Source organism: Propithecus coquereli, unplaced genomic scaffold, assembly GCF_000956105.1.
Source record: "Propithecus coquereli isolate 6110/MARCELLA unplaced genomic scaffold, Pcoq_1.0 Scaffold223, whole genome shotgun sequence".
Classification (NCBI taxonomy): Eukaryota; Metazoa; Chordata; class Mammalia; order Primates; family Indriidae; genus Propithecus; species Propithecus coquereli.
In genome coordinates this window covers 2,360,740-2,387,462 of record NW_012147523.1, presented here as the reverse complement: position 1 = coordinate 2,387,462, position 26,723 = coordinate 2,360,740, and the positions used below count along the sequence as shown (strand labels likewise).

Below are 26,723 nucleotides of genomic sequence, written 5' to 3'. Positions count from 1 at the left end.
TCTTCAGGAAGAGTTTGGTTTAGACATATTACATCTAATGCCAAATATAGGTGATTAGTAATTTGGAGGTCATCTGGGAAGTCAGGTCGGAAGCAGATGTATTGGTCATCAGCATAATAAAATATGTGGTTCAAAATCTTGGGAGAGGTTGAACAACAAATGTTTGAGTACTTACTGTGAGCTAAGCAAAATGATGTGATAATTAACAAAACAAATGGCGAGGTAGGATAGTATATTTAGAAAATATGTCAAATATGTGTTTTCAGTTTGGGAAGTGAGAGAACAAAGCTATTTTTGAAATGGAAACAACAGGAGTATAAGAATCTTCTCAAAAATGACCATGGGTCAAAAACAAAAATGTTGCAAGTGTGTATTCAGATGAGAAGAAGGCCTTAGGCATGGGCATAGGAAGAAGCTTCAAAAGAGGCTGAGAAGGAAAAACATCCTGCCTGTTTGTCAAAGAACTTTACAGGGATAGACTACATTAATGTGGAGGTTAAGATGGAAGTCAGGAGGGTGTAGCAGTCTGAGATCTGGACTTAAATCCCTAAACACCTAGAGAATGCAGACGATGAAGCCAAAGCATTCCAAGGAAGAACCAGATTTGTACTTTTGTCTTTTTAAAAACATCTGTGAATCCCACTTACCAGCATATTTTACATATTTCTTTGTGGGTGCTACTGTGAATGGTAACAGGAACTTTAGCCATAAAATAGACCACTGGGAGTCAGTGAAGTCAGAAGGCTTCTTAGAGAAGTTAGGTTTGTTCAGCTGCTGAAGAGTTACTAACAATAATGATACAATGACTAACCCTGTATTAACTCTTTCAATACTTATTTTACAGATTGGATAGTATCATTTTACAGATTAGAAATTAGCCTACTGATCAATGAAGAACAGTATATTAGACAATATAAACAGCATGATCAGTGGCCCAGAAACATGAAAATTGTTCGTTGTGGACTACATGTAGTTCAGAATTGTGGGAGCATAATCTGAACTGTTTTTATTTTTGTCTATTTTTATTTGGCTTTTTTTGAACAGAGATAGTTAATGGAGTAGATGTGGCATTTAATGTGATACATAGAAATTTACTTAGCTTTCATGGTAAAAAAGTACCGAATATGCCTTCCTGTCTTCATATACAATAATACATTTCTCATTCAGAGAGCAGGGAAATCACCTAGACGAGATTAGGTTTTTTCTAAAGCAGAAGCCACAAACTAAATGCCTTCAGGGGCTAGCAGGTCGTATATGAAGTAAGTGATGAAAAGGAGTGATGTTACCCATGGTAACTGTATTGATTTTGTATCTTTCCTAAATACCCTTACGTTCTTATTCATTTATTTATTTATTTTTAACCTTGTGCTGGTCAGACAGTGCTACAGGCTAGCCCTGGGCTTCGAGTTCGTGGCTATGCCTCAAACACTTATTGATGGTTTTAATTGAGAATTAAGATCTCTCTTTTTCAGTTGACTTCTTAGAGCCCTAAGGGGTCAGGCCTTGCTGCTGCCCAAATAACCCTTGAATTTGGGGGGTTCATAGGCCATGTAATGAGGGATTTGGGTAGACAAGTATGCCCAGCAGGGCTAGCAGCAACATTGTTCTTACGGGCAAAAGTGTTCTATCCTACTTTTTATTATCCAACTGATATGATCCATGCAGAAAAGTTAAACAGATGAGAATAGTGAACACTTGAATACCCTCTACCCAGATCCAACAGTTGTTAACATTGTCCCATCTTAACTTCACACACACCTTTCTATCTCTGTGTCTCTTTCTCAGGTATAGTAATACAACAAATGCACACATGTGCACATGTTTACTATTGTTGAATCAATTAAAAGCAAGTTGTAAACATCATGACACTTTACTTTTAATATGTCCACAGGTAATTATCGTAAAAATAAGGATTGTATGTCCTATACAACCACAATAGCATCATCACTTCTAAGCAAAAGAATATTAACAGTTTAACAACATCTTCTATAGTTTGTGTTCATATTTCTACTGGTTGCCATACGAATGTAATTTTTTGTTCACAGTATGATACCATTTATATTTTACATATACACACACACATTTCCCCCCCTCTTAGAGACAGGGTCTTACTTTGTTGCTGAGGCTGGAGTGCAGTGGCGTCATCGTAGCTAACTGCAACCTCAGATTCCTGGGCTCAAGTAATCTTCCCGCCTCAGCCTCCCAAGTAGCTGTGACTACAGGCACGCACCACAGTGCCCACCTAATTTTTAAATTTTGTATAGAGATGAGGTCTCACTGTGTTGCCCATACTGGTCTCATACTCTTGACCTCAAGCGATCCTCCCACCTCAGCTTCCCAAAGTGCTGGATTACAGGTGTGAGCCACCACGCTGGCCCATTCATATAAAATATAAAGCATGCAAAACAACAGTGATTAGTATTGGGATACCCACTGGGGAAAGAAGGAGATGGAATCAGAGAAGAGGGTACACAGGAGTTTTTTCCTGCTATATTAGTAATGTATTTCTTAAGGTGGTGGCATATGGGTATTTTTTATATTACTCTTTATAGCCTTTCCTATGTTAGAAATATTCCTTTTCTTTTCTTTCTTTTTCATTTTTATCTTATAGTAGATATGTACATTTTTTTGCTGTTGATTATTTCCTCTTTCTTAAAGCTCTTTCATTCCTTGTCCTCTATGCCACTATATATCCCTTGTTTTCCTCATGCCTCTGTGCTCCTCTTTTGTGTTTTGCATGGTTTTTCTTTGACAAGCTCTTAGGTTTTATTCTCTCCCAAGGTTTTATTTCAAATCTCACGTTTTAGGTGCATGTTTTCTGGATGTCTTCAGCTGTTGTTGGGCCCCTCAAACACAATATATCCAAACTTGAATTCATTGATTTTGCCACCATACCTCTTCCTCCTTCTGGGTCCTTTTGCTCAAAAGATTGGTACTCCCATTCATGCAGTCACCCATCTAGAAACCTTGAAATCATGCTTTATTCTTTCCTCTCCTTCATGTCTCACAGGCCACTGGGTTTACCATGCCCTACTGGTTTTAGCTTCAGAATTTATCTTTGTATTCTCCTGTCTCCCCTTAATTACTGTTGCCATCACTTGCCCTGGCTGAGATGTTCACCCTCTGGTCCAGAGCAACATCTCCAAGAATGTCTTCTATAGCTGACTCCCTACCAGCTTCACCCTGTCTCTCAAACCAGAAGCCAGTGGTATTGCTTTTGTCTTCTTTAATCTAGAACAGAGATTGGCTTGGGGCCTATTTTAATCCAGCTTTATTGGAAGACTGCTGTGCCCATTCATTTACATATTGTCTGTGGCTGCTTTCAAGCTATGATGGCATAGTTAAGTAGTTGCTGCAGACCATCTGGCCTACAAAGCCTAAAATATTTATTAACAGAACCTCTACAGAAGAAGTTTGCCAACCCCTGGATCAAAGGCTATAACAACTGAAAGAGACATTTTGAACTTTCATACTTAAGAACTATTTGAAATTGTATATCTAAGGTTCTCTCATATTCTCAGTGGTCCCATCTCATGCTCCTTGGAAACACTGTAAAACCTAAGTATTATTTACTTTCGAAGCTCTCCCCCTTCTGGCAAAATTGAAAGTCTTCAAGGCAAAAAGCAAATATTTACCTGTTTGTTTACATGCTATGTATTTTATAAGAAGAATGTATGAGTTTCCATGGATATAAAGTCTTCTTGAATAAATTAGGTGGTTTCTTTATAAATCACTTGAATTATCATGAGTCTTTGCTCTACCCCCACCTAACCTCTTTGATCGTTTTGAATAGATGCTCTGTAATGCGCTGTTACATTCTTGTTGAGATGTGGTACTATGTAGCTGCCCCCACTTCTCCGGTGGGAATTTCGTATGAGAGTAGGATGCTAATGATATTTTGGATTTCAGATGTTTCTAAGTAACTTGCAAGCTTCCAAATCTTAGTTTGCCTACATCATTGCAGTGTCTAAAAATTTGTATTTTGTGTTGCATTCAGTAAAACTCAACTGCCCCTTTCTTCCTACTAGTGCAGGAATTTTCAATCTTACTGTTTCCTAGAAAATCTGGGTGATAATCTTATATTTACATCTTATGTATTCATCCTCTAAATCAATTATAACAATGGATTTTTGACTCCTGGTCTATAAGGGAAATACACTATTTGGCTTCCTCCAACTCTGGAACAGTCTCTGACTCTGAAACATTTTAGTTGTGATTCTTGAATAGTCCTGTTCTTCTCACTCTTTCAGTTATAATATTGTCTGTCACCACCCCCTCTGAACACCTTTTAATTTTTCTTTCTAAACTACAGCCTTCTTTATAACCAAAAGTGCCTTGTAACTCACCCTTGGTAACCCAGTTTTTTAAACGGTCTAATTTAGGTTTTGGTCAAATGGCTTCCAGTTTAAAAAGGGGTTTGAGCTAGTAATTACTGATGGCACCGCTCCTTATTTTCTTAAAATACATAGGAAGATACAGTGAAAGACAAACTTAGACCACCACCAACTCCAAACCAGGTTATGATCTGAATCTGAAAACATTTTTCATTAAAATTAAAGGTGATAGAACTCATTTGCAGAGTGTATTCTGGTGTTTGCTTTTTTGCTTTGCTTTTTGATGTATTCTGACATTAAAATGTTTCACTTTTTTAAAAATAAGTAGTCAAATCTGTTATGTAGATATTAAAACCTCTTATTCACTGCTACCTTCATGGTGTCATCTTTTATTTTTAATGCTTTAATCATTTGGAATTATTTTTGATATACTGTCTCATTTTAAAAATATTTTCTGAGTGTTGAATATTCCTTTTCCCCACTGATTTAAAATACTAACCCTTGATATATTATCTTTGACACATACTTGGATCTGTTTCTGGGTTACTACTTCCGTTCAATCAAAGTGCTTATATACTCTGGCAGTGCAGTGCTGCTTAACTGTTGAATGGTAATGCAGATTCTCTCCTTCATAAACTCCTCTTCTTTAGTGTATTCTTCCATTTGTTTTATAGAATTTTGAAATAACTTCTAATCATACTACAGACTCTTGTTAACAATTTCTTATAATTGAATTAAGCTTGGAGCATTGTTACATCTTCCTATCCAGGAAACAAGTTTGTATATTTATAAGTTGCCTTCTATGGCTGGCAATAAAATTTAAAATTCATAAAAGACTTTAATTTATTAGCTTTATTTCATACTATTTTATGGCTGTTAGTGGTTAGGATCATTTTTCTATCACGTTTTCTCATTGATTATTCCTGGTGTATAGTAAAACTATTGTTTTTTTACATGTTTGCCCTTTTTGTCTCTATTCCATTATCTTTACCTCTCCTTTTTGGGTCATATTTCATCAGTTAGTACTTCCAGCATAGGGTCAGATAGCAGTGGTGATAACAAGTATTCCTGTCTTTTTCTTGTCATTATGGGAATGTTTCTGGTGTTTTGCTGTTACGTTCTGATTCTGGCTCAGTTCCTTTATTTTCCACCTGGGTAGTTTTGTTTGAGATGTCCAGTCTTATTTTCTTACTCCTGCCTTGCAGAAGTAGCAATGCATGCACACATGTACACACACACATTCACACACACACATTCACACATATAGGCAAGTAATGGCAGCATAAATACTTTTTGTAAAAGTCCAGGAGAGGACGATGATGGCTGGACTGTGTTAGATTTGAGGAAGAAAGGTATGGATTTGGGACTTGGTGATGTTTTGGATTCAATGTGCACAGGGAAGAATAATGGGTAAATTCTAGGTTTTAGGATACTTACCAAGATGAGGAAGACGAGTACAGAAGCAGTTCTCCTTACTCCCCTTCGGGAGGAAGCGTCTGTTGGAGTGTAAACCCAGTAGTTAACCTTCTGTTTGAAATATCTAAGTGGAGATTTTAAGTAGGCAAGTTGTTATGATTTCTCATTTTCTTCTTCATGAGGAAGACATGGTGGAATGAAAAACGTGGTTTGGAGAGAGGACTGAAGAATGGTGATAATCATTAGCATGCATTAATTAATGATAATAATGGCCTTCATTTATTAAGCACCTAATCTGGATCAGATATGGTTTGAGCACTTTTATTTATTAGTCACTTAATCTTCACAATTGTGTGAGATTAGTACTGTTGTTCCTACTTCACATATGTGGAAACTAAGGCACAGAGAGATCGAGGATCTTACCTGTGGTCACACAGCTAATAAATGGTGGACCATCTCTTAAACGTAAGCAGTCTGGCTCCAGAGTCTGTGCTTTTAATCACTACATCAAACTGCCCCTTATGGAGCACTTATTTGCAGCCAGCACTGAGCTGAATGCTTTATATATGATAGCACAGTTAACAAGTACGGTTTCTATTCTCGTTTTACAGATTTGATCGTATAGAGTCCATACTGGAATCTAGGTGTCTCTAGAGTCCCAGCCATGTTCTTGGCCACCTTGCTTTATGAAGGATTCTGATGAATCCTGCCTTTCTCACTTGATTTTCCATAAGTTAACCTCTTAACCTTGATTTCCTTATCTGCAAGTGAAGGGAATCCCCGTGGTCTAGGATTGTTCAAAGGATTCAGTGATCAAAGTGTGTACCAAGGTCGTGATCCCCAGCACTGAAAGCCAAACATTTTTTGGTGTCCCTGATGGTGCTGGTGCTGGCGTTGGTATGTTGATTTGTTTTTACCCAGTGAGACTGACTTTTTGTTACCCTTTATTTTATGACAAATCCTCCTCATGGGTACTGAAACATGATGCATTTTGTCAGCGTAAAGAAATGATTTTTAAACAGAGTGGAAATTAGAGTCACCTGTGGAACTTTAAAATGTATTATTTAATGAATTATATATACATTTCTGCTCTCTCCAGTCACTTTTCCTGCCACTCTTTCCAGCTCATCATCTTTTGCTCTGTCATGATTGTGCTTCAGAAAAAATGATACAAATTGAATATGATTTTCCATATTAGCAAATCATCCTACAAGTGACTTTCATTTATTTCCTAGGCCTACAACTCCTGGAGGTTGGCTCATTAGGTCTGGGACATGACTTGAGTGTGTGTTTAGAAACACAACACGTGATTCTGATTCCTGCTCAAATAGAGAACTACAATATAAGCAACTCCCTCAAAACAATCTATATGTAAATATCTTATGCAGGTTAATATCTCTGAGGAAATTGTACCCACCAGATCCTTAAACCAAATAACAGTAAATAATCTGGGGAACTATCAGAGCACTAGAACTTCTCTACCTATGGTAAAATAACTAGATAATAGTATGTAACAGTAAGTCTAAGACTACAGGATTATCTGATTGGTCAGTAATGGTCTCCAGTGTCAGCAGTTGATTTTTTTATCATAATAGTTCCGTGATCTCCAGCATATCAATTAACCATTATTTTTCTGTTGTCTCTCATAAACATGGCTATAAAGATAAATAAAGAAAATTTTATGAGAGGGAGTTGAACTAAAAATATTCTCACCTGGATATAGTATTTCAGGTGGAATATGGACCCTAATGAAATGGAAATATAATAGAAAAGACCTTGGAATTCTTAAAACATTTTATAATACCCAAAACAGTTGTATCGAAAAGCTATACTAGGAAATGGAGGTTGGGAAAAGATTCCTAAAATATCCCTATTCACTTACCCTTACCCATCTGCATCTCAGCTCTTTCTTTCCCATGTCAAGTTTCTGAGCCTGGGTTGCTCCATTATCCTAATATATCACTACCTACCAGTCTTTCTTGACTCCAAAATTCTTTCACTTACTGACATGTTGTTCATTCAGGAAATATTTATTGAGGGGCTGTTATGTTCTAGGCACTTCTGTAGGATCTTACGATAATATCAGTGAACAAAGCAGCAAAATTCCCTGGCTTTGTGGAATTACTGGTTATGGAAAGTTAGTGGCTGGAAGATAACCAATGCCCCTGTAACCGTATTGTCAAGTATCATGTCTTGTATGTCAAGTATCATGTCTTGTTAAAGTTAAGGAGCCACGTATATGCATTTTCTTAGGTTATTTAGTGTTGTTTTAAAATTGACTAACACTTCATAAATAGTTGTACTTCTCCTTTATTCTAGATATAAACCAGAATATTTCAGGATCCCATTATGAAAATTCCCAGCGGGGACCTGTGTCTTCTACGAGTGATTCTAGCACAAACTGTAAGAATGCTGTTGTAAGTGACTTGTCTGAAAAAGAAGCATGGCCCTCAGCCCCTGGCAGTGATCCAGAGTTGGCTTCAGAATGTATGGATGCTGATTCTGCTTCCAGTTCTGAATCAGAGAGAAACATCACTATCATGGCTTCAGGGAGCACAGGTGGTGAAAAAGATGGCCTTCGGAATAGCACTGGACTCGGTTCCCAAAACAAGTTTGTAGTTGGTAGCAGCAGCAATAATGTGGGCCATGGAAATAGTACTGGACCATGGGGTTTTTCCCATGGAGCCATAATAAGCACATGTCAGGTCTCTGTGGATGCTCCTGAAAGCAAACCCGAAAGTAGCAACAATAGAATGAATGCTTGGGGCACTGTAAGTTCTTCATCAAATGGAGGGTTAAATCCAAGCACTTTGAATTCAGCTAGCAACCATGGTGCCTGGCCAGTATTAGAGAACAATGGACTTGCCCTAAAAGGGCCCGTAGGGAGTGGTAGTTCTGGCATCAATATTCAGTGCAGTACCATAGGCCAGATGCCTAACAATCAGAGTATTAACTCTAAAGTGAGTGGTTCTTCTACCCATGGTACCTGGGGAAGCCTTCAGGAAACTTGTGAATCTGAAGTAAGTGGTACACAGAAGGTTTCATTCAGTGGTCAACCTCAAAATATTACCACTGAAATGACTGGACCAAATAACACTACTAACTTTATGACCTCTAGTTTACCAAACTCCGGTTCCGTACAGAATAATGAACTGCCTAGTAGTAATACAGGGGCCTGGCGTGTGAGCACAATGAATCATCCTCAGATACAGGCTCCATCAGTTATGAATGGCACTTCCCTTTCTCATCTTAGCAATGGAGAGTCAAAAAGTGGAGGCTCTTACGGTACTACATGGGGTGCCTATGGTTCTAACTACTCTGGAGACAAATGTTCAGGCCCTAACGGCCAAGCTAATGGTGACACTGTGAATGCAACTCTAATGCAGCCTGGTGTAAATGGGCCTATGGGCACTAACTTTCAAGTTAACACAAATAAAGGAGGAGGTGTATGGGAGTCTGGGGCAGCAAATTCCCAGAGTACGTCATGGGGAAGTGGAAATGGTGCGAATTCTGGAGGAAGTCGAAGAGGATGGGGAACCCCTGCACAAAACACTGGCACTAATATACCCAGCGTTGAGTGGAACAAACTGCCTAGCAATCAGCATTCCAATGACAGTGCAAATGGCAACGGTAAGAAGTTTACAAATGGATGGAAATCTACTGAGGAAGAGGATCAGGGTTCTGCCGCATCTCAGACAAATGAGCAAAACAGTGTGTGGGCCAAAACAGGAGGTACAGTGGAGAGCGATGGTAGTACAGAAAGCACTGGACGCCTTGAGGAAAAAGTAGCTGGGGAAAGTCAGAGTAGAGATAGAAGAAAAATTGATCAGCACACATTACTCCAAAGCATTGTAAACAGAACTGACTTAGATCCACGTGTCCTATCCAACTCTGGTTGGGGACAGACTCCTATTAAGCAGAATACTGCCTGGGATACTGAAACATCACCTAGAGGGGAACGAAAGACTGACAATGGAACAGAGGCCTGGGGAAGCTCTGCAACACAGACTTTTAACTCAGGGGCATGTATAGATAAGACTAGCCCTAATAGTAATGATACCTCATCTGTATCGGGGTGGGGCGATCCCAAACCTACTCTGAGGTGGGGAGATTCCAAAGGCTCAAACTGCCAGGGGGGGTGGGAAGATGATTCTGCTGCTACAGGAATGATCAAGAGCAATCAGTGGGGCAATTGCAAAGAAGAGAAGTCTGCATGGAATGATTCGCAAAAGAACAAACAGGGATGGGGTGATGGACAAAAGGCAAGCCAAGGTTGGTCTGTTTCTGCCGGTGATAACTGGGGAGAAACTTCAAGGAGTAACCATTGGGGTGAGGCTAATAAGAAATCCAGCTCAGGAGGTAGTGATAGTGACAGGTCTGTTTCTGGTTGGAATGAACTTGGTAAGACTAGTTCTTTTACTTGGGGAAATAACATAAATCCAAATAATTCATCAGGATGGGATGAATCTTCTAAACCTAATCCTTCCCAGGGATGGGGAGACCCTCCAAAGTCTAATCAGTCTCTAGGTTGGGGAGATTCGTCAAAGCCAGTCAGTTCTCCAGACTGGAACAAGCAACAGGACATTGTTGGATCTTGGGGAATCCCACCAGCTACCGGCAAACCTCCTGGTACAGGCTGGCTGGGGGGACCTATACCAGCCCCAACAAAAGAAGAAGAACCCACAGGCTGGGAGGAACCATCCCCAGAATCTATACGTCGCAAAATGGAGATTGATGATGGAACTTCAGCTTGGGGAGATCCAAGCAAATACAACTACAAAAATGTGAACATGTGGAACAAAAATGTCCCAAATGGCAGCAGCCGTTCAGACCAGCAAGCACAGGTACATCAGCTGCTACCATCTGCAAGTGCCATCTCAAACAAAGAGGCAAGCAGTGGATCTGGTAAGTTCTTATTTTATGGAGTCCAGTGGTTTTACAAAATGCTTAATATTTTGAAAGCAAGCTTGTTGCAACTTAAAGTTATTATAAAATTTGTTTAACAAAGTATTTGGGTATGCACACAAAGGCCCTTTTTACTCTAATCCAGAAGAAGCTGAGGAAAATTATAGGGGCAATTTTTACTATCAGAGAACAGAGCTCTGCCTTTGGCAGTATTGTGAATCCTACATTCTCCATTCTGTATTGGGAATGCAATAGATGGCAGAATTGGAAAAGTGGGGACAACTGAGCATGCTGTATACTTCTCTGAGTTTTTGCAAGTTAGGCTTTAACTTTTTGGTTTTATTATTTGACTAAAATATCCCCAGAAATAAAACAAGTAAGTACAGTATACTCTAAACGTTATTTCGCTTTAGAAGAGATTTTTTTTAAGCAGACAAGAAATTCAAATTTACTTAGATACAGTGTGTATGTGTGTATTGAAAACATTGGACAGTACTTTTCTAGTATATTCTCACTTTCCTCTCTTACAACGAATGAATTCCTATCTCTACAAACTTTACTGGTACCAACATTTCTGTTAAGCATGATGGGCATGCGTTGTCTTTGTTAATAAAAGTGTTATTGAATAATAGTCTCATTGGACATAGAGATAGGAGTGCTTTCAAGAACTAACTTTTCATCACTTCATTTTTTTTTAGTCAGAGTAGAGTTTATTGTATTAATTTAGGTTTGATTCTGAGAAGAGACCGGTATGTATCTAAGTGGAAGCCTGTTGTTTGCTTTAGTTCTTTTAAACAAAATATGTTTATGGCTTTGATTTTCTTTGCTTTGGACAGCCTCAACCTAACACTTCAGATTTTTAAATAAGTGTTATCCAGCATGTATAAAAGTAGGCTGCTTACCCATCGTTAGCCTTGCAGTTAATTGTTTATTCAGTACAGTGATGTGGAAAGGTTACACTTTTGGTAAAAATGTTATTCACACACTATTCTTCAGCTTCGTCACCTGCTTCAGTTCACTAGGTTTAGTTCAGAATGACTTGACTTTTTCAGGAATTAAATTCAAATCCTCAAGGGAGGATGGTTTGCCATAATTATTCAAGAATCAGCTCTAGGCACAGAGGGCAATTATGAAAGGAGAGGTTAAAAAAATATTCTTCCCGGCCGGGCGCGGTGGCTCACGCCTGTAATCCTAGCTCTCTGGGAGGCCAAGGCGGGCGGATTGTTTGAGCTCAGGAGTTCGAAACCAGCCTGAGCAAGAGCGAGACCCCGTCTCTACTAAAAATAGAAAGAAATTAATCAGACAACTAAAAATATATAGAAAAAATTAGCCGGGCATGGTGGTGCATGCCTATAGTCCCAGCTACTCGGGAGGCTGAGGCAGGAGGATCACTTGAGCTCAGGAGTTTGAGGTTGCTGTGAGCTAGGCCGACGCCACGGCACTCACTCTAGCCCGGGCAAAAGAATGAGACTGTCTCAAAAAAAAAAAAAAAATATTCTTCCCATATAGTTAAGTTATATCAATGGGAAATGGTTTATCTTTTTTACATGAAGCAGATGCCATCTTTTTGCCTATCACAGTATCATTATTCAGTACATAAACATGAAGTTCTTCATCCTTGGTTCCCTAAGTATTCTTTATTATCCCTTATTCTACTGTACCTCCTTACCATCTATGCTGATGACTTCTTTTCCCACACTTTCTAAAGGCTGGGGTGAGCCCTGGGGGGAGCCTTCTACTCCAGCCACAACTGTGGATAATGGTACTTCAGCATGGGGTAAACCCATAGACAGTGGTCCCAGCTGGGGGGAACCCATTGCTGCGGCATCCAACACATCCACGTGGGGCTCCAGCTCTGTTGGTCCACAAGCATTAAGCAAATCTGGTAAGTTATTGAGAATCCCTGGTAGCTATTTTGTAGCAGTGGTCATCACTCATTGACTGTAATTAAATAATCAGATAAGGTTTCTATGTTATTGATAATGTAGCCATATAATATGATATACTAGATGATATTTAGTATTTGGCTCTTTGAATTTGTAAATGGTTTTCTCTTTTATCTTTCTGAATTTTCCTCTTTTCTCATATTTCTTAGAACTGCAGCTGTTAATTTACATGTATTTCACTAAATCTAAATTATATTTTTCCAAATTAGATTTTCTGGAAATAGTCCTACAACATTCATGCCATCCAACCTGAGAGACTGAATAGTGTAGCCACAGAGACATATATCCAGACTCTCAGATGATTCCCTGAAAATTACACAGAAAATTAGCATAGTTCAGAAAGGACCCAGAGATTCAGGTTAACATTGTCATTATCCCATAGATTGTGTACAAGATAACCTATAGGAATCCCAAAGGCCATGTGTGGAGATGTGATGCTTTCTGCTTGTGACTTTCAATGCTCTTTGGCCACTCTGCTTGAAATATATATATCAAAATTGATCCTTTCAAATTTCATCCATCTTCTTTGTCCGGTGCATCATTATGCAGGTTGTTAAGTGGGTATGAACAAGAATGCCACCATTGTCCGTGTTTAGGAACCCTGATTTGTAAAGGCATGGAGAAGTTTTATTGACTTTTTTAAAGGCACTTTTAACTCAGTATAAAATGTACATTCCTACTATACAAACTTGGGAAGAGAAATAAAAGTATGCTTTGTTTTTTATTTTTTGTTTTTAGGTCCCCTCTCCTTGCTTTTTAATGTGTACTTGTCCTCCCGAAAGAATTGTTTTATTTTAAAGTATGTTTCTCTTTGTGTCACAAATCCACAATCAGGGCCAAAATCTATGCAAGATGGCTGGTGTGGTGATGATATGCCATTGCCTGGAAATCGCCCCACTGGCTGGGAAGAGGAAGAGGATGTAGAGATTGGAATGTGGAATAGTAATTCATCTCAAGAGCTTAACTCATCTTTAAATTGGCCACCATATACAAAGAAAATGTCATCGAAGGTAAACATTTCAAGGGCAAAGCTCTTGAAACTTTAAATTCCAAAGGTAGTTTACCCACAGAAAATTAATCTTCTGTCTGCCCATTTATGGCAATCAGTACAGCCCAGGCAGTCCCCAACTTAGGTATAGCCACTTGTATGGGCAGCCACCTAGAAAAACATAAGACCACAGGAACTTCCTTTCTCCCCACTGCTACAGCTTGGGATTTCTCTCCTCCTCCCCCTCCACCAGTGCTGCCTGGGACAACCCCTTACCCCAGGGTGGTGCCTGCAGTGGTGAGGATGAAGAGAAGGGCAAATCTCCATGTTGACACTTTCCATCCCACTGCCAGTTCATCTCCCATTCCACCTCCTAACCTGGAGTCCCCAGTCTCCCTTTTACCCAAAGTCATCCTCCTCCTTATTCACCTATCATCATTGTCCCTTCCCAAAAGGTCCTGTGACAAAAATCCCTAGGAATGGACTGAGCTTGATTTTGCCTTTATACATTGACAAATCATATTCCCAAACCTGGTTGTACATCAGAATTCACATGGCATTTGTTAAAAGTATAGCTTCCTATACCCTAGGTCTACTGAAATTTTGGAAATTGAACCAAGGTTTTTGTCCTAAACAAGCTCCCCAAATGTCTCTGATGCATAGCCAGGTTTGGGAACCACTGATTTAGAACACTGGCTCTTAAGAGGTGGTATTGGGGGCCGGTGTCATGTTCTCCTGGAGACTGTTTTCAAAATATGTGCCCAGTCCCCCAAGTGATTCTAAAATGTCTTCTCCACCCTACCTGAGAATAATTGCCTTTTGAGGGACCTTAGAAGTCAAATATTCAGTGGGTAGCTGGACTACCTGACTGCCAAGTTCCCTCCCTTTTAATCCTGGGATTCTAAGTCTAGGACCTGCCATTTTCATTTGGCTGAATTTGCCTATTGCCTCGCCATATAGCTTATGAAGTGCTTTTACATGTTTTGCATAAATCATTGATCCGCATAACCTTCTAAGATAGGATACTGATGAGGAATTTGAGACTGGAAAAGGTGGTGACTTGCCCAAAGTTACATAACTAGTAAGTGACAGAGCAAGGACTTGAGTTTAGATCTTCCAATTCCAAACCCTATGTTCTTCCCACTGGACCATGCTGTTTTGTGACTTTGTCTTTCCTTACAGGGTCTGAGTGGCAAAAAAAGGAGAAGGGAAAGGGTGTGTAGCCTTTTTACTCTTTCTCCTTTGTTTCTACTAGTAAAAATCTTTAGAAAGCAACTGCAAACATTTATTTAGCCTCTGCGGTGTGCCAGGTACTGTGCTTGGTGCTGGGGATTCAAGTGCACTAAGATATGAGTTACACCTTCAAGGAGCTCATAGTCATATGGGGCATTAGAAGAACTTCAAAGAGTATCAGCTTAAATTTGGAAGATGCTTGGGGTGGGATGTGTTAAGGAAAATAATAGTCCAGCATAACTAAAATGTAGAATTTCTAGAAAGAAGTGATAAGAGATCTGGCTCTGTAATTAGATTAAGGACAGATTTTTTAAAGTGTTTTCAATATCATGCCAAAGAATTTGAAGTTTCTTCTGTATAAAATATGGAGCCAATGAAATTGAGTAAAAGACAACATCAGTGGATTTTTCAAATTATTAATTTTTTAAAGAAAACCAACCAATGAGAGTATAAAATATAAATTGGAACAGAGGAGAGATAAGAGTTTGGGATCTCTCCCAAATGCAGGAAGCTTCTGCATTAATTCAAGTTAGAAAGGAGGGCTTGAATTGGGAAACAAGAATGGGTGTATAGTGGAAAGGACTAATTTGAGAGAAAAACTTGGCAACTAGTTAGATATGGGGATGGAGGGGTAAAAGAGGAAAAGGAATCACAGACAACTTCAGAAACTTCAGAGAGGGTTAGGTGCTTGCTTCAGAAACCTGCATTTAGAGGGGAATTACGAAGCTGTGTTCTGTTCCACAGTCAGAAGGAACAGGTAGTAGCAAAGGGAAAGGGCAGTTATGGCCACAGACTGAGGATGGTCCTGTGACCTACACATAAATGAGAGACCTGGATCTCCATGGCTTCCAGCCTCCCTGTCTACCAGACTGCTGGTCACGGACCCCTCGTTCTCTCAACTCAGTGTCGTCTCCATACCACCCATACCCCAGCCAGCCACAGAAAGCCAACACTACGTGGGAGGAATCCCAGCTTCAGCTACTGCTGGGGTGTTATGTTCTTGGCAACACAAATAAAAATTTTAAAATACTTCTTCATGTGAAAACACATGGTGGTGGTTTTTTTTTTTTTTTTAAGTACAGTGTACCTAGCATAATTAAATTGTGGGTTAAATTGGCTTCTTCATACCAGCCCAAGAACCTAATTGCTATTTTTTACTTTGGTTTGGAGTAAGAATTCCAAAAATCTAAATTATAATTAATTTTATAAAACGCAGTCCATGTGTAAGTTGGAAACTGCCTGATAGACAGTTCTCCATTATTCAGAGGCCCTTTTTCCTATTTGTGGGTCATTGAGGCCTTTTGCTTCTGTCTTTTCCTTCTGACTGCTTGCCTTTAGAGATTTCTCTATACATTACAGCTATACCAGAGGACTGGAGCAAAGGAAGTTGAAAATCAAATAAGTTGATTTTTAATTGTTAACAATTCTAATTAGAGTTGGTTGGAGGAAAAATTATTGGCTAAAAATGAAAGGTGGGAATTGTCTTAAAGTTTTATTAATCCATCACTATACCCAGATAAATAGATATGGCCATGGCATCTTTTCTACTTTTTTATTTTACAAAGGGAATGATGAAAGGTGGAAACAAACAAGAAGAAGCATGGATAAATCCATTTGTTAAGCAGTTTTCAAATATCAGTTTCTCGGTAAGTATGTTTCCTTAGCAGCTGCCTCCCCTTTTAATGGTATTCTATTAAAATTTATCCTGATTTCATTTTTTTTGTTTTCTTAAGAATTAATCTTTGAGTCCTTACAAATATGCTTGAAGTTAGAGTAAAAGTGGCCTTGAAACCTTTATTTGTATCATTTTAGCTAAAAACTTTGATTACATGTCTTATTTTAAAACATTTTTAAAATTATATTAGGCAATGAAAAATGGAGCTTTATGATCCACTTGAATTTCACATAGTAAAATACAGTAAAATTCTTCATTTTTCATTTGATTTCATTGATAAATTAAGGTCTGCTAACATGTTGGCTTTTTCTTTCTTTAGAGAGACTCACCAGAAGAAAATGTACAGAGCAATAAGATGGACCTTTCTGGAGGTAAGAGAAAGTTAAATCAGTTTGAGTTTATATTCATCGATGGGCAGGCATATCTGTGACATGAACCTACTGGACCTAGACCAGGAAAGGGGAGATCTTTGCTGCCCAATATACATTAAAATGCTGTGATTAAATGTGTTGATGTGCCTTTAAAATGCAAATCATTGTGCAGAGCTAAGGCAGTGGTGATACTATTCTGATTACCTTAAATATAATCCTGTCAAGAGTGAGTTATTCACATTAGAGAGTATCATCTTCTTGACCAGGGAACAGCATATATAAATACCTAGAAGGACAGAGACATCTTAGACTATACTGTAGGAATGACAAGTAGTTCTATATAATGGGACAAGAAATACAGAATTGGTGGTGGGGGTTGGGGGATGGTGAAACTTCACTAGGTGGGTGCTGGAAAAACTAGGTAAGTGCTAAGTCATGAGGAGCTTAGGGATCTGAACTTTATTCCTAAAGTATGGGATTAAAGAAGTTTAAACAGGAGAATGACATGGCTTGGATTTATATTTTAGAAAAATAATCTTGGGTATAGATTGCAAATATCTTAAGACAGAAAACATTGGCAGCAGAAGACAGATAAAAAGATGCTAAAGATAGTAAAACCAGTTAGAGATTTATTGAGCCAGTGATTATTTTCAAAGCTTCAGGCTAAGACAGTAGATGTTGAGAATCTAATTCAGTGGAGACATAGGAATTACAATCAGCAAAAGTTGATAACCACTTTGAACCAATTTGTTATGGAGGGTGAGGGAGAGTGTGATAAAGGATAACTTGACAGCTGTCTTGCCTGGACGGTCTAGTAGATTGTGGTGCTGTTGTATTAGTCTGAGTCCAGTCAGGAGAGAGAAACTATACAGTAATTTGAATAGGGAAGGTTGGTTTAAAAAATTTTTTTTGAAATTTTTAATTATGGGTAATAATAGTTGTATGTATTTATGGGGTACATGTGATGTTTTGATACAGGCATACAGTGTGTAATGACCAGATCACTGTAATTCAGCTGTCTGTCACCTCAAGCATTTATCATTTCTTGGTGTTAGGAACATTCCAGTTCCACTCTGATAGTTATTTTAAAACATAATAAGTCATTGTTAATATAGTCATTGTAAGGTGCTACCAAATACTAGATCTTATTCATTGTATATAACTATATTTTTGTACCTGTTAGCCAGCCATCCCCACTTTATCCCCCACCCCCTGCTACCCTTCCCAGCCTCTGCTAACTATCATTCTACTCTACATTTCCATGAATCAATTATTAAAATTTTAGCTCCCACAAATGAATGAGAACATGTGACATTTGAACAGAGAAAGTTTAATATAAAAAATTATTAACTCTAACAAGGAATTGAAGTAGTGAGGCACTGGCTAATAAGAGGTAACAAGAACTCTAAAGAAGATATGAATAGCAGATAGAAGAAGTCACCAAATTAGGACTGACATAGCATGCCCAAGGAAGAGCCCTCTGCCCTCACTATGGTGCCACCACAGTGGAATGGTAGGAAACCTACCCTCTAAGATACCAGTGAAAGCAGCTCAGAGGAGAGGTGTCTCACTGGAGGCTCCCTGCACCAAAGCTGCCAGAGAGGATGCTGGTAGAAGCTGCTGGCCACTGGTGAGCCAGCATTATAGGAGCCTGGTGCTGGGAAAGCTGCTTGTGCTACAGGATAGAGCACACCAGAGCCAGGAAACCAAACTTTCCTCTTACAGTGTCTATCTTACACCCTCTACCCACAAAGCTTCAGTGCCAGCTGGCAAAGAAAAAAATATGTATATGGCCCAGATCCATTTTTTTTTTCACGGAGCAGTTAAAAAGGATGAATTTGGAGCTGAGAGGAAGTAAGTCAGTAAACAGCACAGTTCACCCAACCTTTGACTGCCCACCTTCCATATGCATTCTTCTACACACATTTAAAGTCCAGTACAATGGCAAAACAACTCTATATTTGTACTTAACAAGATACAGTGTTCATTCTTACAAGCCAAGAAGTTTTCACCCTCTCTCCAAAATGAGGATATGTACATTCTCAAGAATTATTGTATTCATCACTGGCTGTATTAATTATCCCTTACATTCAGGCACAATTTGTTACCTGAAGATTAATTTACAAAGTTAACCAACAACTTGTGAATAAAGTAAAAATGGGGAAGAGAAGAAGAAAATGGTTGTCCTATACAAATTAACACATACGTGTAACAAGCTATAGAAGACATGCAAAGCTACTACCATTGGTATTTCTGTAATTGATCACAAGCCATCATTGGTATCTGTGGCCTCCTTTTTTCACTACCTGTTCGAAACTTACCCCACTCTCAGGTTCAACCTCAGCTGCTCTGGGTGGAGTGACCCAAACCTTCATTCCTGAAGGGTCTGAGCCCTCAGTCGTCCTGCCTTTTATGGTTGCTGTAGTTTTTCATTTTCCTTTGTCGCTGGGCATGGAAGTACTAAGAATCATCCCAGAGACTACCCTGGGTTCCACACAGTCTTCACTGCCTTCATTTTGTACCAGGAAACCAATTTCCCGTTGGTAATCAGAATCAGTCACCCCAGCCAGTAGACTAGTGCCTTTTTTTGCCTGCTAGTTCATGTCACAAGGAGTACAAAATGTCCAGGTGGCAGTCTTCATCTTCCAATATAGTGGAACCATAGTTATGTCTTTTGTTGGAAGTATTTTCTCTCTCAAGGATTAAATTCTCTAAACCAGCAGAGTTGTTGGAACAGGAAGCAAGAATTCTCTGTAAGTGGCTTATTAGGTATAATTAGGAGAGAAGCCACTCTTACTTTCCCCTTTTGATTCCCAGGCCTGTGTATTCTGGTCATGGGGGAGACACATACTGCATCCTGTAAGACAGAGAAGCCCATCGTTTTAGGATATTGTCTCCCAACTCACTTTGTAACTGAGTCTTTAGTAAGCCCTTCTACCTGTCAATTTGGTTAGCTCCTTTTGGGTGATGGCATATGTAGTAAGACCATTTGATCCCATGGCACTTGCCCATTACTGCACTTCCTCTGTTGTGAAATGAGTTTCTTGATCAGGCACAATGCTGTGAGGAGTGCCATGATGGTGAACAAGGCAAATCTGTGAGACCATGGATGGCAGAAGCCTTACAGGCAAGAAAAGTCCGTGTCCAGAATATATGTCTATTCCCATGAGAACAAATCTCTGCCTCCTCCACACCTCACTGAATGGCACAGAAGTTGCTATGATATACTGGTGGAACTTTCTGGAAATCTACCCTCTAAGGTAGTAGGAAAAGCTGTTCATGGAGAAGTATCTCACCAGAGATACTCTGCAACAAAACTGCATGGAGGTGTGGGGGAATGCTGGGAGAAGCTGGGCACCGAGTGCTGCTGGCTGACCAGACAGGCACTGGAGAAGCTGTGAGTGCTGCAGGAACCCGCCAAGTGAGCACACGACCGGAAGCACGTTTCCTCCTTCATTGTCTCTCCAGCATCCTCTACTGACAATGCCTCAGGGCCAGCTGGCAAAAATAGAACAATCAAAAAGGGGGAATTGGGAGCTGAGAGATAATAAATCAATAACTAGTCATTATTTTAGATAAGAAATATAATAGGAATAGCAGGTTTGATAGATAAGATACTGAGCCTGAAGTTGCTGTGAAAACCATGTGTCAGTGTCCAATAAGCAGTAGAAAATCTGGATGTGGAGCTCAGAATAGATAGGGCTGGAATGATAGGTGTAATTAATTAGACATGGATGGCAGTAGAAGCCATAAGGATACACTGACCAGAGAGGGTCATAGAGTAATGGCCCAAAGACAGAATCCTAGGGAATAATGACAATTTAAGGAATATCCTGAGAAGTAGGACGAGTTGAAGTAGAATAGAGTAATTTTTCAGAAGCCAAGTGAGCGTAGAGTTTTGAAAACAGGAGAATGGTATGGATTTGACAGTGGAGCTTAGAGGAAAATTGGTTAAAAAAAGGCCCCTTTTAGAGGGCTGGTGGCCTAAGGGAAGATTGCCACATTTGGCACTTAGTTTTTAGAGGGATATAGAAGTGTTGGGGAATGGTTTTTGGAGAAGATGTAACACATTACTCTTTTAAAAGATACAATTTGCATAGGCAAAAATAATGTGGATTATTACGAAGGAACTAGGAGAGAGACTTAGGAGAAGAAGAGTTGATTGGATTTGGTTATAGGATTAGATGTAGAGAGTGAGGGAAAGAGTTCAATATGGGTAGCTTGGGTGTATCAGTGAATAATGATGCCATTAACGGGGGTGGGGGAAGAAAACAGAGGAAGGGGTTGTTGCAAAGGATTATTGACATTCAAGGGAGGGCTGTTAAACAAGTGCTAAAAGGTAGATTATTCAGATGCCTGACCCATAGCTGGAACAATACTTTAGGAAACTAATGGCATTTTTAAAATGTACTTATTTTAAGAATTTATTCCTTTTGTTAAAAATTTTTCCTTTTCTACTTCCCTAGAATGAGGGTAGTAAGGGTAAGTATTATGGTGGTGGCAGACATCTCAAAAAACAGCAATTGCAAAGAAATGATGGATGAGATTCGAGGATTGAGAAAATGTAGAGAATGAGGAATAGGGAGGTGAAAACCTATTTTAGAAGTGACAATGAGGCATTGAAGTGATATTTAGGCAGTTAAAGATGTGGGATTGTGCTGAGCCGTGAAGTCAAAGCTACACATTTGTATTTGGAAGTCACTTGAATGGGAATGACTATTGATACCTTGATAGTGAATAGTCTAGGGGAAGCAGGTATACAGAGAGATAGTCAAAAGACTGAGATGTGAGTATACTAGGCCAACATTGAAGAAGCAGAAGGAGGCGGGCTCAGTGTGTACAAAAAGGAGAAACCAGAATGGGCAGATCGTAAGGGTGGGGAGGGAGAGAGCATGGTCCACTTTGAAGATTTGTTGAAATAGGATGGTAGCTTATGGGCTGGGGCTGGCTGTATCCGGCAAAGAAGATTTCACAGGAGAGAAGGTTCCGTGAGAGAAGGTCGTTTCTTTTTGCAGAGCAGTCAGAATGAGGAGAGTAACAGACTTAGCAAGACCTTGGAGAAGGGAAGTTGTTGCCCTGTCTGGTCTCCAGTTTCCCCACCTGCTAAATAGGCATGATAACAGGACAAGCATTAAATTAGTACACGTAGAGCACTTGGAATGGTGCCTGACATATACTAGGCATTTATTAAACAGTGGTTTTGGTGGGTGCTGGTTGTTGTTTTTGTTACTTGTTAATAGAAACTTATCTTTATTATAAAATCAAGCATGTTAGAGATGAATATAGATGTCATAAGTTATGTTGCCTGAGAAGTCTTTTGAAAATGAGATGTTAGCCACCTTCTTTTGACTAGTCTTTTCAAGCTAATTGGTTCAATAAAATAACACTGTCTGCTAAACCCAACTTGTGGGGAATGCAAGATTTATGAAATGCAAGTATGTTTTTCATATATCCGTATTTTGGCAGAAGTTATTTGTTTGGAAAGTATTTTCCTTTCTGTTGTAAATTTATCTGAAACCAATTAGGTTGTCTTCCTGTTTGATAACATAGTCTCCTGCATTTATTAGGAATGTTACAAGACAAACGAATGGAGATAGATAAACATAGCCTAAATATTGGTGATTACAATCGAACGGTCGGGAAAGGCCCTGGTTCTCGGCCTCAGATTTCCAAAGAGTCTTCCATGGAGCGCAATCCTTATTTTGATAAGGTAAGATTTTTTTTACCTTTGTCTTTGTGACTAATAAACCAATACACTTAATAGTATAATTTTCACATTAATATTTTAGAACATTTTATATAATTTAACATGTTATAATCCAGTACTAAATCCTGTTACTGGATTTGTAGCTCATTGTCCTTTCATGTCTCAATTTAGCATAGGAGTTGCATTTATATTTTCTTCTTAATCCCATAAAATATGTTTGGCTCTTTTTATGTGCTCTAGAATTAACACTAATCTGATCTCTTCTGTTTTCTACTTGTTTCCTGTTGATGCTGGAATGTCATGTGACTTCTCTTCTGTTCCTGCAATGATTTCTCCCTTCCACTTGTTTGCTTGGCTGGTGTTGCACATCTTTCTGTCTGTCCACTCAGGATGGCATTGTAGCAGATGAATCCCAAAACATGCAGTTTATGTCCAGTCAAAGCATGAAGCTTCCCCCTTCAAATAGTGCACTACCTAACCAGACCCTTGGCTCCATAGCAGGGCTGGGTATGCAAAACTTGAATTCTGTTAGACAGGTAAGTCCAGGTGTGTATTTTAGGCTCTCTGTTGAATGATTTGTATTAGTAATAAGATCTCTCTTACCTGTAGTTACTGTGTTTAAATCAGTAGTACAATGTGGTAATGAGATGTTGGTCCCTAAAGAATCCCACTGTTATCTGTTGCTTGTTTTTGTAGAATGGCAATCCCAGTATGTTTGGTGTTGGAAACACAGCAGCACAACCCCGGGGCATGCAGCAGCCTCCAGCACAACCTCTTAGTTCATCTCAGCCTAATCTCCGTGCTCAAGTGCCTCCTCCATTACTCTCCCCTCAGGTAAGTAAGCTTTCCTTATATTCTCGTCTGCTTACCTGGAAAATCTTGAATAATTTTATATTTGAATGAGATGACTATTTTGTAATAGCTAATTCACAGCTAGCCACATCTTTGAGTTTTTAGCAGAATGGGTGGAAGCATCTTTGAGGTAGAGCTAGTTCTGAATTAGCTATTACAAAAGGATGTAGGAAGGATGAAGAACATGAGTCAAGGATAATTTAAATCTAAAATTTATCAGATTCTTCTATAAAACATCTTGAGAAGAGTACAATCTCTGTCATCTTTTACTTAACCCAAGAAAAAGTATAAGCGAATGATAAATTAGTAAGACAAAGACCACAATTCCTCAATGAATAGTCCGTAAACTTAATTGTTCTGTCGACATTTTAAAATACCCAGTACATACAGCTAGTTGGAGCTACTTCATCAACATTATTAACTTACCATTCTAATCCTAAGGTTCCAGTTTCATTGCTGAAGTATGCACCAAACAACGGTGGCCTGAATCCGCTCTTCGGCCCTCAACAGGTAGCCATGCTGAACCAGCTATCCCAACTAAACCAGCTTTCTCAGATCTCCCAGTTACAGGTAAGTAGAGTAATAGTCTTATTTAGTACAACTTTATTGAGTGTCTCCTGTGTGCCAAACACTAGACTCTGTGCAGGAAGTATCGCAGTAAACAAAACAATTTTAGTCATAGCCCTCTTGGAGCTTACAATTTGTCAGGGAAGACACTGTGAACATCTGTGAGGAGTGTTTTGAAGAAGTGCAGGATGCTAGGTGAGGAGGCCCAGCCAAGTCGGGGGTGGGGGTGAGGGGGTAGAATGATCAGGAAAAGTTTCTCTGTTGAAGTGAAAGTTTAGATTGAACTAAAGACTGAATTTCAGTAGAATGGCTGGAAGCCAGAGAGTCCAAGGAAGAGATTATTCTAGATGAGTCAGGACATGTCAGCATTGGCTAGATCAAGTTATGCCTCTGTAGGTCCATCTGCTGTAGTCATTGTGAGGCATACTAGTATTTAACGCTGTGGTAGTGACAACCCTTTTCCGTCTTCCCTCCAGCGATTGTTAGCGCAGCAGCAAAGGGCGCAGAGTCAGAGAAGCGTGCCTTCTGGTAACCGGCAGCAGCAAGACCAGCAGGTAGATCAGATCCTTCCACTTGCTATGCTGTCCTTTATTTTGATAAACTCTACTTCTGTCATTTCCATTTTAACAAGAGATTGGAAATGTCTTTCTTAAAATAGAATTTTTTAAAAATACAGTGAAGTTTGTTGTTTATTAAGCTGTTTACTCATGAGTCATATTAACTGTTATACTGTGATTGTTCACCTTTCTGCTGAGAAGAAAGTGAACTCAAAAATGAAGAGGACTATGTAGGTATCTCTAAAGACTTTTTTCCTTACAATTTTCCCCATTTTGTTTTAAGGGTCGACCTCTTAGTGTGCAGCAGCAAATGATGCAACAATCTCGTCAACTTGATCCAAACCTGTTGGTGAAGCAGCAAACTCCGCCATCTCAGCAGCAGTCACTCCATCAGCCAGCCATGAAATCTTTCCTCGACAACGTCATGCCCCACACTACACCTGAGCTGCAAAAAGGGCCATCACCAATAAATGCTTTCAGTAACTTCCCTATAGGTGGGTTTCCTCTTGGCCATAGCATCCAGCTCATGCTTGGGTGTCACAAGCATGCGTTCTTCTCTCTCACCCTTACAGTTCTGTTCCTTCGCAAAGGCTGCTTTGGTCTTTTAGCTGGTCCCTCTCAGAGAGCTGCCATCCCCTCTTCTAAGTTTAGCCTGTCTTCATGCTTTGGGAATGGTCTCTCTCCATTTAAGATAATCACACTCTTTCAAAAATTCCACACTCGTTTAAAGTGGATTAAAGGAAACTTTTCATTGTAAGACCCAAATATCTTAATTGTATTAATAGAATATGAATGGGTGGGGAAGGCTGATGTTACTGTTATTGGAAACAGCACACCAGAGAATTTTTGAGCAGTGCTCTTTTAGGGAAGCAGCTAGGAATGTCATAGTCACATTTACTAGTTTTTAGAACTTCAAATTTTAATTAGTGTCTAAATATTTATAAATGATCACCGGTATAAATAAGGAAATGGGGGTAAGAAAAGGGATTGCCCCTATTACACATGGAGTAGTTTCCCCCACCCCTTCCTTTTTTTCCCATGTCTGCAGGCTTTTATTCAGTGTGTGGAAATTTCAGGCTTGTATGCCTTCTTCTTAGATATCCCTTTTTTTTGTGCCCTTGATTATATTTTGACTCTTGATTGTTTGTACCCCGTTCATTTTGCTTTTTCTTTCTCTCTTTTCCTGTACAATGGTTTCTTAGAAACCAGCTTTGTTGGTTGCTAGCCAAACTGTGTTTGAAGACCGTTGGTTAACTAGCATGTTCTGGGGTGTGGGCAGAGGTCGGGACATGCTGTCGCTCCTGCAGGTGCTTCCCTCTGACTGAACTGGTGTGGCTCTCCCTGGTGTTGCCATGGACTCTCAGCTAGGACATAATTTGCACTTTGAGTCCTTGGGATTATTAGCAGTCTCCATACATTGCTGGAAACAGCTACCTTGTCAGTTGCCACTGTGGGTGAATACTGTAGAAGCCATTTGCTGGTGATTAGGTGATCTAAGAGACAACAGTATAGTGGCAAAAAAAATACCCAACTACATTGACCGGTTTCAGTCTCACCAGTGAAGCAGGGTGGCTCTTACTGTTTGACCACACACTTGACATATCAATTGGGCCAGGGGATATAAGCATGAGATTTCCTGTACTGTCTGGCTTTTCCGCAAGGCATACTTTTCCTTGATTAAGAAAGCCTTCCTACACCAATATGGTTGTCCAAATCAGACATTGACGAAGTACAGCCTATTGGCTAAATTTGGCCCGCTGCATGATTTGGCAAATAAAGTTTTATTGGGACATGGCCACACTCTTTCTTTAGTGTATTATCAATGGCTGCTTTCGTGCTACAACAGCAGAGTTGCGTAGAGACAAAGGGACCATGTGACCTAAGATACTTACTACATGGACCTTCACAGAGAAAAATTGCCAACTCTTGATCTGATTGATGAGTGCAAGAGTAGCAAATTTGAGTACTCTGTAAAACCGGGGATGATATTAGACGATTCATATTATTAAAGCTTTTAAGTTTGACAGACCTTAGTACCACATGGACTCTCATCAGACCAAAGAATTTAAAACCATTCAATTTGAAATTTTAGAATAAAAGAACCACCTAGGAATTTGTTAAACAAAGATTCTGGCTTCCACTAGAAAGTCTTCATTTTTATTTTATTTTATT

General features: G+C 39.4%; 1 protein-coding gene across 1 annotated transcript in view; it reads left to right on the top strand.

The window, feature by feature from the left end:
* TNRC6A (trinucleotide repeat containing 6A) overlaps window positions 1-26,723 on the top strand; it is a 52,339-nt gene that overhangs the window by 1,923 nt on the left and 23,693 nt on the right. Inside the window, exons 2-12 of the mRNA XM_012644933.1 lie at window positions 8,070-10,655; window positions 12,364-12,540; window positions 13,436-13,611; window positions 14,772-14,804; window positions 16,388-16,468; window positions 16,817-16,868; window positions 22,436-22,578; window positions 23,272-23,409; window positions 23,869-23,997; window positions 24,471-24,548; window positions 24,835-25,045. Of these exons, the coding sequence (XP_012500387.1) occupies window positions 8,070-10,655; window positions 12,364-12,540; window positions 13,436-13,611; window positions 14,772-14,804; window positions 16,388-16,468; window positions 16,817-16,868; window positions 22,436-22,578; window positions 23,272-23,409; window positions 23,869-23,997; window positions 24,471-24,548; window positions 24,835-25,045 (3,804 nt within the window). The remainder of the gene's footprint in view (window positions 1-8,069; window positions 10,656-12,363; window positions 12,541-13,435; window positions 13,612-14,771; window positions 14,805-16,387; window positions 16,469-16,816; window positions 16,869-22,435; window positions 22,579-23,271; window positions 23,410-23,868; window positions 23,998-24,470; window positions 24,549-24,834; window positions 25,046-26,723) is intronic.